The sequence below is a fragment of the Myripristis murdjan genome, chromosome 9 (genome assembly GCF_902150065.1).
Source record: "Myripristis murdjan chromosome 9, fMyrMur1.1, whole genome shotgun sequence".
Classification (NCBI taxonomy): domain Eukaryota; kingdom Metazoa; phylum Chordata; class Actinopteri; order Holocentriformes; family Holocentridae; genus Myripristis; species Myripristis murdjan.
Window position 1 is genome coordinate 14,418,638 of NC_043988.1, and position 13,897 is coordinate 14,432,534.

Consider the following 13,897-nt stretch of genomic DNA (forward strand, 5'->3'; position numbering starts at 1 on the left):
AAGTTTCAAATAAATAAATAAATAAATAATGGTATCTATGTATATTCTCCCTCCAGCTCTCTGTCTGCCAAACAGCTCATGCAGCGTGTAGTGGTTATGAGATAAATGGTGAGAGCTCACGTAGCTGGTACCAGGGAAGGTCACTGCTCATCTACCTTTTAGTGCTTCAAGCTTGAGTGGCAAAAACTCAATCTGCATAAACTGTGGCGTTAATCTACATAAACTTTTACATAAGCGGGGAAATTTCAAATGCAGGGGTCAGGCGGCGAGGGCAGCAGTCAAGGACGTAAGAGCAGAGATTTGATCAAAGTGGCCGCTAGAGAAAGGCACAGCAGGCAGAGAGAGAGAGAGAGAGAGAGAGAGAGAGAGAGAGAGAGAGAGAGACAGGAGATAATGAAATTGGGCAGAAACTGAAAGAGGAGCAAGGTTGTTCGCAGCAGGTCACAATCACCAGGCACTCCATAACAAGGTGTTCTTGCTATTAGGCCCATCCAGTAAGAGTGGCTGTTCTGTGAGAAGCCAGACATGGCCTTACACACGGGGGAAGGTTTTGGGGCCACCGGTATTTTTTTCCCCCTCTTCTTTTTAAACCACCTTTATCACAGTGCATACAGACATATGGGCACAGGCACCATCATGTCTGCTGGAGAGCAGACCCATCTCTTCCCCTCCCGGGCGAGCTTTTCGAAGACCAAGGCTGTTTTCGTCACAATGTGTCCTGTTCTGTGGCTTCCGCTGAGAGGACCAGCCTTGGACTGAGCTCCGCATGGGGCCTTCAAGCCTTGTGTGATGAATCCAAGCACTCTGTTGAGTGTTTTCAACCAGTGGAGGAAAAAGGAAGACGTGGAGGACAAGGTTTATGGACTGCACTTCTTTTTTTGATCAAAAATGATTGCTTCTGCTTTTCTTCAGTTGGCAGGGTACAGGGACATCTGAGCTGCCCTTCAATGGTACACAGTGCAGAGTATTATTATTGGCCAGGTGCAAGGCAGAGTGAAAGCACAAGCACATCCAGACATCTTGCAAACTTGCAAGAAACAAAAAACAAAACTGAGACAACACTCATACATATACACATACAATCAAATATATACTCAATATATGAATCTTTCTGCACGAGTCACACATGCACTGCATACATCAGTCACTTAAAATGAAACTATAATGGCTCCCTCCCTGGGGTAAGTGGGTAGTTTCAGTGGCAAATAGTAATAACAGCTTTCAGCAACAGAAAAACAGATTTTATATATATTACCACAAAAAGGGCATATTTAAACAGTACAAATGACGGCTCAACACTTAAAATATAACTATTAACACACAGATTCTCAATTATTATTGCAGTTGTACTATATTGTCTTATTGTACCATAATATTAGACCCATTGCTCTTGCCTCACTTGTTTTAAAGGTGCATGGAAAGAAAGTGTCACTATCATTCGACAGTGAAAGAAAATGTTTGCTCTCACTGTAGAATAACAGTAAAGCTGAAATGAAACTGAAATAATAAAAATAAAAAATAGCCACTTTGCAATATGCGGCAAAGCAACTGAACCTATCACTATCCCTCGCTTTGCTTTCCTTCTCTCAGAAGACGAGAATCACACAACTCATCAGCAAGAGAGAGAGAGAGAAAGACAACAAGAAAGGGGATGGAGAAAGAAGTGCGAGAGTGGGAGATGGAGTTCTGCAGCGCTCCCTGCCGTCATCATGTCAACCAGCCTGACAGACAGGCTCCAACAAGGGGGATGACACTGGTGTGGGGAGGAGTGGGCCCCCTGCAGCAGGGCTCTGGGCTCCGACTGGCTCTGGATCTGTCTGTCGGCGTGCCAAAAAGCCTGCATCGCTGACTGTAGCTCTGTCTGCCTGAGAGCTAACTGCGCTTGTCGTTGTGTACCTGTCTCTGGAAGTCTACCAGTTGTCACATCTGCATATTTACCTGCCTGACTCGCCCTCTTTCATTTCCGCCAGGCCTATCCACCTGTCTCTTTTACTTATCCCTTGTTTTGCCTCTTTTTTCTGTGCCAGTCTGCGCATCCATCTCTCTCCTGCTGGACAATAGAATCACCTGCTTCCTATTTTTCCCTCCATCAAGGGCCATGAAATACATTTTTCTCTTTCAACGTCCTACTATGCAGCTTTGTTACCCACAGACCATGATACATAAACATTTGTGCTAAAATACACAGTAAAAAAAAATCAGCGCTAAAACTGTTTGTGTGCATATGTTGGCCTCAGGCACAGACAGGGAAGGGTATAAACAGACAAGGACACACACACACATCCACACACTATTATGGAGACTAGCGGCTGGGGAATGGTGTGGCTCTGGTGCTGGCTCCTGTATCGGTGAGAGCAACTGAAGTGAGTCCAGGTATTGGCGCTGGGTGTCAGATATGCTGCTGTGGAGATAAATACAACACCTGGGGGATTACATGAGAGCACAGGGTAATTACGCCATCCTCTGTGTGTGTCTGTGTGTACATGGGTTTTGGTGTGTGTGTGTGTGTGTGTGCACGCAGGTCCCATCAAGACTTGGGCTGTGAGATGAGGAGAGCGCAGAGAGGGAATTCACATGCCGAGCAAAAGCCACTGACTGCTTCATGCACCAGCCAGATGCAGTCTGACTGGTGCACACTCTCTCTCACATGCACATTCAAATACACAGAGCGCAAAGCCCTTTGGCCTTTAGAGGGCAGGCAAAGACAAGAAATATAAAAGCAAGAGTGGAGGAGGGGAGAATCGGAGCAACAAAAAAAAAGAAAAAAAAAAGAAAAAAGAGGAAGGCAGGGAGGGAAAGATGCCATGCCCCCTCCCCCTATGTCTCTATCTCTCTCTTGCTCTCTCTTTTTCTGGTCTGGGGCTGGAGCTGAGGCAGACAAGCTGGGAAGCAGGCAGCTCCACAGCATGGTAAACATCCTCTCTCTCTCTCTTCCCCCCTCACTGCCTGAAAAAGAGAGGCAGAGCGAGTGTGTGAACTGCAGCCAGGGGCATGGCATCACACATCCACAGGGAGCTGCTAGCTAGCGACTAAAAACCACAGTAAAAACAACAACGCCAACCAACCGGAGCACCAAAGCAGCGAGCAAGAGGAGGCATCAGATGCCGGAAAACAAAGACTAGCCAGACATATGAACATGCTAAAAACCCCCTCCTTTCCCAACAGTCTCCGAACACTCAGAGCTTTATTTTTTTCCCTTTCCTTTATGTTATGATATTTGGGAAACATGGATGGGAAGCCCAGGGAGACTACAACAGATGCAGCAGTTGCTCCTACCAAGGAAATATATAATAGGCCTTTTTTTCCCATATTAGGAAAATAAAATCACACAATATCAGGGCAACAGACGCAGTATTCTATTGCCTGCTCTATTTTCCATTTAAAGTTTTATATTCTATTCAGTTAAACGTACAGTAGTCTGAAAAAGCCTCTGGCCTCTCATATGTTGTGTCTGGTGAACGGGTTTTCTCACCCAAACGCAGGCTGGGCAGCCACAGATTACAAACGGATCACATGAGCACTGACTACTGGCTCGGTGTAATGCCCCCCCCCCCCCCCCCCCCCCCCCCCCCCCCCCCACACCGCTGGGTGAGAGAGGGCATCAAATATGCTGACTGATGGAATGCTGATCAGCAGAGAGCCATCTGCATCCTAAATAATGAGCCGAGGCCTAAATGAACTTCCTACCTGATCTCCTGAATCGGGAGAGGTTAATTGTTTGCATCAGGTATTTGCTCTTGCACACTGTAATCCACTGAACTGAATCAGAAAAAGAGTTCGCTCTAATGCAATTAATGAGCACACAGCCAGGCTTAGTTGCTCAATTTCAAGGAATATGGAAGTTTGTTACATGTTCAACTTCAAGTTTGTACATGCCACTTTCTGGTGTTATGAAGCCATAGAAACGCATTTATCCGCATCAGTCCCTTCTGTCGACACATTTTGGATGTTATTTCAGATTCAGTCATCTCCCCATTCAAATGAATGTATTTAGCAAACCAAGGCTAAAAAAACAAACTTCCAGTAATAAAGAGGTTGCAGGTTTGTCTTACTTCAACTATGACAAAATGACACAAGAGTTTTGCACAGGCAATACAATCATCTGCCAGTAAGGCACTATCCTATTGGTCCAAGTCACACTATGCAGAGAATGTAAACAAAGCAACTCGCACAGGTTGCTAAAAGCTACTTAGCACAGGACAGAGCTGGTATAACTGGGGTGGAAGAGATTTTGATGATGTTCTGAAATAGCAGGCCATCTTTTGGGTTGAAGTATGCTAAGAAAACAGACCCCTGTGTTAGCAAGTAAAGTAAAAAGACAAAAATGATGTAAATACGGGAAACAAACATAAACCTGCATCTTATTTTTTAACGCTTTTAAAGTTTGTTTTACTTGCAAGTTTATTTTTGAGCCTCCATTTGTGAAACACATTGGAGTGAGAATTCAAAATGTGACCACAAAAGCGAGTGATGTGGGCGAGTGACTTTAGATCATGAACACTAACATGTACAGGCCAATGTTTTAATAGACGTCCATGTTCCTTTAAAGCATTTTATTATTATTAGAAAGTATAATTAAATATGGACAGAAAACACACAGCAAAGGGAAACCACAACTTATGGCTTTATATGCAATGCTACATAATCGCTGAACAATGAACAATCAAAGTTTGAAAGTTCAAAATGACGAGTGAGAGGAGAGAGAGAGAGAGAGAGAGAGAGAGAGAGAGAGAGAGAGAGAGAGAGAGAAAGAAAATAGCCTTTAGTGAACTGAATTTTAAAATTGAACAAAACAATATGACCATGATGTTGGAATTCAGTGTCTTCGTCATTATCACGGCACAAACATTTCCAAGGCATTGCACTCGTTCTTTGTATACTATAAAACCTTTACTTCTGACATTGTCAGTACCAAGTTAAGACTTTTCCAACTTCAAGCTCTAGTTGAAAACTAAATAAATGCCTGGCTTTCATTCGATACCCTGTCCTTGTACCGCTGCAAATACTTCACTTTCCTTAGAACATGTCACAACTTAGAGGCGAGCTCAGGGTGGCCTTTGCAACACTGACTATTAAAGATACAACACTTTACTTAACCCGTATTTCAATGACATGGTTGTTAAACCTTGCACACGCTGCAAACACACTTCACTGCTTTTGCTTCATTGACACTTGGTTTTCACTGCATGACCCACTCTAGCACAGTTCAAACAACAGCCATTCTTGACTTACAACACTATTCCTGACTCCTTGGTATCACTGAATGCCATACATCAGGGAAAAAAACATAATCCTTTTGCTATTTAGTTTATTTCTCAACATTTTCAATTTGTTTGTTTGTTTGACATGTTGAATCATGACTTAGGTGGGGAAAAAAAGAGAAAAGACTAGCTTTTTAACACTTGGGGTGTGTAATAATTTGACATTGGGGCTGGAGAACAGAGAGAAAGAGAACAATCCACATGGCCAACAAAGAAAATCATCTCTGGCCTGTGACCAAGCTGTTTTTCCTCTAAAGAAGCTCAGCAGCTCACAAAGAAATGAGCTATCCTTGAAACCCCACTTTCTTTTAGAATGGAAAAGAGTATGTTTTCATTTTTCTAAATTCTACCCTTCAAAATTATTATGCTCTGTTTACAATACAAAAAAAAAAAAAAAAAAATACAAAACCGACTCCAGCTTAACATTGTGGGGTGGGAAAACGATAGTGAAATGGAGAGATGTTCCTTGGTCTCTGCTCCCCTTGCTTTTACAGAAGCCAGTTCCCTGTTGTCTTCACGCTTACTAAATGCAGGAGTAGTTGTTTGGAAAACATAAAAATAAAAAATGCGGAGGGCTGGGCTTGTATGTGCGTGTATGTGTGCGTGTGTGTGTGTGCGCAAGTGTGTAATGCTTGTATTTACATTCAGAGGAAAAGGGTTAGGGTTAGGGTTAGGCGGTGTGCATAAGAATCCTGCAGAAAACCTTTGGCAATCACAAATAAATCCTCATCTTCCTCTTTTCCTCTCATCTTCTCTCGTTCCTCATCAGCAGAAAACACACACACACACACACACTAACTGAGACAAGGCTTATTTGCAAAGGGGTCTCACCCTCCTGCCAGAGCATGGCGAGGAGGAGACACTTGGAGAGAACTGCGGACTCAATCCTGGCAACCACCCGAAAACGGAGCAAGAAGAGCTGGGGCTGGGGAAGGGGAGTGTGTGAGTATGTGTGTGTGTGTGTGTGTGTGTGTGTGTGTGTGTGTGTGTGTGAGTGTGTGTAAGACAGACATGAGGAGAGGAGAAAGAAGTCAAATTTGGTAGAAAATTCCCAGTGAGGGAAGTCCTTGAAATACAGCCTGGAGAAACCTGCAGTTGAAACATCAACACCCCAGTGAAGCCAAGGGCTCCAAACACAGTCTAACCTCTAATAGTTAGCAACACAGCGCTCAACTCCTCACAGTTGCCAGTTCAGGACCCATAGGGAAATAAGTGCTGAACAGAATGAACTTTCTTTACTGTGTTGACAGCGAGGAGGCCCAAGTGTGTCTAAAGCACTGCCTCTCTCTCTCTCTCTCTCTCTCTCTCTCTCTCTCTCTGTGTGTGTGTGTGTGTGTGTGTGTCTGTGACAGAGATAGACAAACAGACAGAGACAAACCATGACTGACTACAACAGTCCGAGGGGACTGTGTGTTTCCTGTGCCACTGAGCAAATGACATCTTTCTGCTCCACAAACACTCATTCACATAAAGTCCCTGGAATCTGCAGGGAACACACATGCTGCTGTGTGTGATGATGTCTGTGTGTGCGCAAGAGGTAAGAGATGCACAAAAATACATAGAAAGAAAAATGGAAGAGACAGTTGTATAACAAGCTCTCTAGCCTCATCTGAACTACTCGCATATAACAAAGGAGACTTGAGCCAAACAATTAGGAATGAAAGAGAGGCAGCAACAATAAAATTAAAAAAAAAAAAAAAAAAAAAAAAATCCCTCTAAGTAGCTCTGAGTTTGAAAAAAAAAAAAATCAACAATAACATGCATATTCTGTATCTGCTGGTTGAAATGCTTCATTCAAGCTACATCAGGCTTATATCAAGTGAAGTTGTATTCAAACTCAAGATACCATTTTTTAAGGCTGCAGCATCTCATCAAACAGAAAAAATCTAGATGTCTTGTGCATCATTGTACACACATTTCTTTGTAATTCAGTGAGACATATCTGGGACCTTTGGAAGCTTTGGGATCTCCACTAGAAATGAAAATAAAGTGGGTGGGTTTGAATAAAGCTTGACCATGCAGCGACAACAAACCCGCTGACAGAACCAACAGCGTTGAAGAGGTTAACCCTTATTGTGATTCTAAAGACACACGGCTCTCTAACACACTTTAGCAATTCTTTCTGCTCCTGTAGTCTTTACACCGACCATTCCAGTCCACTTTCAGCTGCATCTAAATGAGCCTGTGTGTGTGTGTGTGTGTGTGTGTGTGTGTGTGTGTGTGTGCATGTGTGTGTTCATAAGCTGAGGTAGACTAGCTGTGCTTACTAACATGGTGGGCTGTATTGAGGGGATGCCACCAGAGATTAGGGCCACAGGGCCGAGTGGTGACAGCTTAAAGGCTCTTTTCTTTTTTCCCCCTCTTTGCTTACTGACACGCCTCCTGTGTGTCTGTGTGTGTGTGTGTGTGTGTGTGTGTGTGTGTGTGTGTGTGTGTGTATGCCAGGCCTGAACTGCACCGCTAAAGGCTCCAGGTCATTTTCCATTCCAATCAGGGGTACAGGCTGCCCCGGCCACCCTGCAAAATTTAAACACCCCACTCCCACCAGCTGAGGAAGGGGCGGAAGGAGCTTGAGCATGAACACATGCACATGCACACGCGCACACACACACACACACTTGAAGATACACAAGCACAAGCCAAGGTACTCACTTATTACAGCATGAGATTTGAGAAAGACCTAATGCATGCACGTGCGCACACACATACACACACACACAAACACACACACACACAGGGTCATGTGGGGCGGCCTTGGGCGATAGGAGGAGGAGGTGGGGGGGAGCAGAGTCAGCCTTGCCCTCAGCCATGGCATGCTTTCCTTGCCAGCTCCCTAAGCCTAGAGGGAATGAGGTAGAGGGGAAGGGGTGGGAGCCATCCATTCCTCCCCCTTCCACGATTCACCCTTCACACACACACACACAGAGCACAGGCCTCCAAGCAGGGAGGCTTATAAAGGGTGAGATCACTCCCATAAAGGCTTTGTTGGTGTGCCAGTGTCAGTGTTGCCCTCTCTGGCCTACCAAAACCTTGGCAGCCAAGCTCAGCCTGTCTGTGCCTGGCTGCTGCAAACAACTAGGACAAACAGGATGAATACCTACATGAAAAATAGTTAGTTGAAGCAAGAGGAAATGTAGCAGGTTTTTGTATATAAAAATACAACACAGGGATAAGCTGCAAAAAAACAAAAACTCCATCTTAGCAAGCCATTTAGTCTCAAATTAAAATCTTGTTTTTTTTTCCCTAAAAACAAGAAGAAAAACCAGTGACTTTTTTCCCAGGGTGGATTCATTTCTTTCAAATTTTTTTCCAGGAACAAGTATAAATATGTTGAAACAAAGCCGAATAAGGCAGAGTAGCCCTGTTGTATCAAGAAAATGATACTTGATTTAAGAGGAGAGAGGAGAGAACATTTGCAAACGTGGGATCTTATTTCTTCTCACTGGTGGATTTTTTACGTTGTAAAAAAGTAAAATAAGATTTTAAGACCAAATACAAGACTAAATGACATCAAAGATGGAAATTTTTCGGTATATTAGGGATACAGACACAGAGAAATGGAAATATTACATGTAACTGGCCCACTAGCCTGTTTTCAGTGCTTCTCCGGTGCAAATGTCTTCACTAGCCAAAAAGTGAGTTTGATGTATGGGGATCAGAAATGCAGCCATAAGCACAAAAGTCCTTAAGTTCCATGTCTGAGAGTTTACAGCTCCAACTCTTTGAAAGGTAAAAATACCACAAAGATGGTTATAGTAAATAATTTTATTGTAGCCCTAAAGCCAAAACTTTTTACTTCGCTGCCTGTTTGGAGAAGTGAAATCTGAACTACCAATCTGCTAAACAACAACTAGGGTCTGCCGATGGTGTCCATGGCAACGAGATGGAGACGGCAGCAAAAGAGACCAAGGGAGACAGACAGAGCATTGCCTGGAGTCAAGAGGACCACCTCCTCACTAACTCCCTGCTGCAGCCTTCAGACAACTCGCCATCAAGGTGTGAGGAAACAGCAAACAGTCAGGAGAGAGCGAGGAAGAAATAGAAGTGTAATGTCCAGGCCTGCAGGTGTTTAAAATTGAGAGTTGCTGCTGCTCTGCTCAGTCTCTGTTAGAGACTTGGCCTAGACGGCAGGCCAGACGTCTGCACAGAAACCCTCTTTCCCTTCTAATTTTACAGATACAGATAGCTGCTGCTGCTGCTTCTTCTTCGTCTGACCTCTTTTAATTTGCTCTTTCTCTCCCGTTGCTGTGGAAGAGAAGATGGGGAAAAAAAAGAAGGAAAGAAAAGAGAACGCTCTCCTGTTTCCTCTCCGGGACCAAACAATCCCAGTCTAATTTATTTTTTGAGGACAGAATATGTACATGTGTTAATGGGAAAGTTGAATCAAATTAACTATAATTAGTCAAACTGAGAAGTGAGCAGAGGCAGAGGTACGTTACATGGGAGACTTGTTCAACGCTCTCTGCCCCTGCCATCCCCTCCCCCCAAAACACACACACGTTCACCTCGAAAGAGATACACTCACCCTCCCCTCTGCCACCTGGTTCAGCAGCACACCCAGCTATGCCACCCTCTCCTGTGCCCTGACACACGTCACACTTGCTTCAAACCCTCCTGAGCGGGATTGTATGTGGCATGCAAACAGCCAGACACATAAACTAGTTCTGTTGTGACAGATTCCGCAAAAAACAGCATGCAAATTTCACAAGCGGCGGAGCCTGACTCGTCTAATCTCTTCAAAAAGACATTAACAGACATCTTATGAGCTGACGGCATAATCTCTTCTGACAGACACTGCAATGGAGGATTGTGTGAGGATTGGAAGGACAGGGAGTGGAGTGGGAGGGAAGATGGTATAGATGTTTTAGATTTCAGATAACAAACAAGGAGAGGACTGCCAAGGCCTCTGAGGCGCAGTGCCAACTTTTACTGTGTTTGTGTGAGCATGTGTGCAGCCCGTGAGTGTACAGTGTGATGCAAAAGTGTACATACAGATTACCATAGATTTGTATATGGCTTTAGTATAATAAATATTAAATTGTGTATACTAGAATAGCGTTTTGACCAGAATTTGCCTGTTACTACACAAGAGTTATACTACCATTAAAGAATATGCTGAAGTAAATCATTGCATTTGTACACAAGCTAAGTATAGCCTATGTATTAAAATAAATTAATAAATAAAATATAGAAAGGTGACCAATTAATCATTATTTTTATTTTCAATTAATCTATTGATTTTTTAACAAATTATGTAGTCTATAAAGTGCCAAAGACAATGACAAAAACTCATCGGAAGTTAGCGAATTGCTTGCTTAATTTGACCAGCAGCCAAATCAAGAAGCCATGGATCAACTAATCAAATAATTGATTAATCACTTCATCTCTAATTACTTGATTACCTCCATATTCTGGCTTTAACCACAGCCACTCCACATTAACAGACCTCTCACTCCACCAGTAGGCTTTAGCCAAGATAACACTGGTGTGGCTAAGAAGGTGACGAGCGGCATTCAACCTGTCAGTAAGCTCAGCTACATTTGTTGGCCATATTAAATAGAAAGCTTGTCGTAGCTACAGGAGCGGTGACATATAGCCCACCACTGCAATAAATCATTAGCTAAGTAGCTATTTCTTCAGATTAGCTCTCTTGGCAGCCAAATGGCCAGCTGCAGTAAAGGTGCTTTATTTTAGCTTTATATAATTCCAGCAATGTGAAGGTGACCACTTGGTTGATGCTTGGCTTCAAGAAAGACGGATTACATGAACACAAGCTGAGTTTATTTACAACATCAAAAGCGGAGGGATGTTTTGCTGAACGTAAGTTTTTGGGGAATAATTATGCAGCATACATAATAATTACATGTATTCTATGTATGTACATGTATGTACATGTTACTGTGATTATAAAAATTGTATCAGGCCTCTCAAGTATCACAATTCTGTTTAACAGTGCAATGTGTGCAAATGGATTAATAAAGCCATAAAACAGTCAAATGAATAATGACTTAATCTACAAAATAGCACTCAGAGTCGTTTGAAAGTTTAAAATGAAACAATTGTGTTGGTCAGTTATATATATTTAAGACATACTTCAGTGCTGCACAACTTCCCACTTTCCAAGTGCAAATGTTCTTATATAGTCATCTGAAGCATAATTTTCTGAAAATGAACAGGAAATGAACTGGTTTTGTAGATACTAAGGTTTTTATGTCCATTGTGTGTACATTTTATGCAACCTTATCATCTTAATAAGGCAAGAAACATTATGAAATGAAATGTTTGATCTGGAAACACTAGCATACTGTTTGCCAAATCACCTGTGACCACAAAAACATTAATTTGCATGTTGATGTGATAACCACATTGATTAACCATATTGATGTGTCGCTCAACAACCACTTTATTTAGCTTTTGTTTAAACACTATACTGCTTGGAAAGATTACATTTACCTATTAATCAACTATTAGTGATTAAAATGAAAGACGACCTGAAATTTCCAATTCTTAGTTTTTGGCAGGGTACTAGCTCACAAAGGCCATAAGCCACATGAATCATGCCAAACAACAGCACTGAGCGGCTCTAATAAAAGAAAAACACTGAGCACTGTGTTGCCTTGTGCATTGCTGATGTTTACCCACCTGCGTGCTCCAGTAGCATTTTGGCAATGTCCAAGTGTCCGTTGAGCAGAGCATCATGCAGGGGGCTGACGCCGCCCACCTGGCTGTTGAGATGAGGGGCGGGGCGATGGCGAAGCAAGGCCTCCACACACGCTGTGCTGCCATGGTTGCAAGCCTCATGTAGAGGCGTCCAGCCTGCATGGTCTGAATATTAACAAATACACATGTGCATGCCCACATGCACACACACAAACACACACACACACACACACACACACACACACACACACACACACACACACACACAAATGGTGTTTACTCAACACCAAGACTTCCAACAACTCCACTTCCTTAAAAAAAAAAAAAAAAAACGTCAGTTTACTTGCTCTAGCTTGAAAGGTGAAAAAGTTGAATTCAATATAAAAATGTCTTTTAAGTGTTTACAATCTGAGATATCAAGAAATAGAACACATCTGCACATCTCCTTGTAGTATTATTAGCATTAAACACTTTAAACAGAGAATAAAGATCAAGTCCAAGGACTTGGAAAGAATAACAGTGGACTAGCGTAAGTGGGCTAGCTTTAAGAGCAAACAACATGTAAGCTAGCTAATCCATTGAACTTCGAGAACAAATCCAGGGTAAACAAAGACAAAAGCCTTTGAAAGTGGTTTAAAATAACAAGCAGTACACAGCGCTATACCATACCTGCATGAAAAATGGGCATTTCATAAAATTTTGCTTGATGAATGAAGTCACATTTTGACTGCTATGTCATACAATATTAATATGACACAACTTTACAAAAACCGCCGTAAGGATTGATTCAGTATTAACGTGCCATTTGGGCGTTCTAATGTTGTTTTGATGTTATGATGGGTTATTTATTTTGGTTCATGTAACATATCACGACCTCTTGCAAATAATTTGGCTCATATTTACGTTTTACAGCTTTACATTCCAAAATGAAACAGATTTAAAAATACAGAGCATCTCCTTAATTATAGTTTGAGGAGAAAAAACAAACACATAGGCGGCAGAACATAATGTTCGATTCGTTTTACCTGACAAAAAAACAAATTCCAACCGAAAACGTTTTTGCCGGAGTTAACACGGGCCTCATTTTGACTGCGAGCTGTCAGCTGTAATTTTTCATTTTTACATAGTTCTGCCTGATTCCACTTGGAATATCTTGCATAAGCCCCCTACCAATATCCTAGTTAATTTAGGCTGCTGTTAAACGGCGATTACAAAATAAGAGAAACCTTTTAAACAGCACAACATATCCATAAAAGGAAGGAAAGTCATTATGTTTGACCTGAGGTGAAAAAAGAAAAATCATTCTGAAATATCAGTAGGCGTTACATTCACTTAGCGAAGTGACCATAAATCTATAAATCTAAGCCTCCAAACCCACCCCGCTCTTTCTAGACACACCCTTTGCATTTTAGCTAAAGGTTAACATGAATGATGACGCACACGCACTCCTCTATTCCTTCTCTCCTCTTTTTTCCAATGTTAATCGCTGCTCGACACCCTAGAGCAAATGCAGTGGGAGTGAAGGGAGATGACGGAAAGACAGGGGTTGCAGAGAAAGCGAGAGCGAGAAAGCCTTACCTTTAACGTTGACGTCCGTGCCAGGAAGTGCCAGGATCTGAAGCACTGTTTCCACTTGGTTCCTCTTGCAAGCTCTGTGGAGGAGGGTCTCTCCTTCAACCAGGACACACACAACGGACATACACACCCAACAGAGAGAAGAGGCGGAAGAGAAGAGAGGAATCCAAAATTAGGGTGTGCCCTATGTCCTGCCCATTGTCCCCCTCCATATGGCAAACACGCCAATAAAATACCAGAGAAATGTCCCCAAACACACACACACACACACACACAGAAAAACCTGACCTAAAAAAATGCGACCCGCCAATGAGGATGCGATTCAAGAAGAGTGATGAGAAAAGGGGGGAGATCTTTCAAGAAAAAATGAGAGGAAAAAATTAAAGATAGAGTTGGGCTCA

The 13,897-nt window shown here is 42.6% G+C and overlaps 1 protein-coding gene across 3 annotated transcripts in view; it reads right to left on the bottom strand.

Moving 5' to 3' along the window:
- The window catches only part of slf1 (SMC5/6 complex localization factor 1), a 40,454-nt gene that overhangs the window by 3,630 nt on the left and 22,927 nt on the right, over positions 1 to 13,897 (bottom strand). For all 3 annotated transcript variants that reach the window (XM_030061153.1, XM_030061151.1, XM_030061152.1), the window contains exons 16-17: positions 13,500 to 13,592; positions 11,904 to 12,086 (exon numbers count right to left, since the gene is read on the bottom strand). In XM_030061153.1, the coding sequence (XP_029917013.1) occupies positions 11,904 to 12,086; positions 13,500 to 13,592 (276 nt within the window). The remainder of the gene's footprint in view (positions 1 to 11,903; positions 12,087 to 13,499; positions 13,593 to 13,897) is intronic.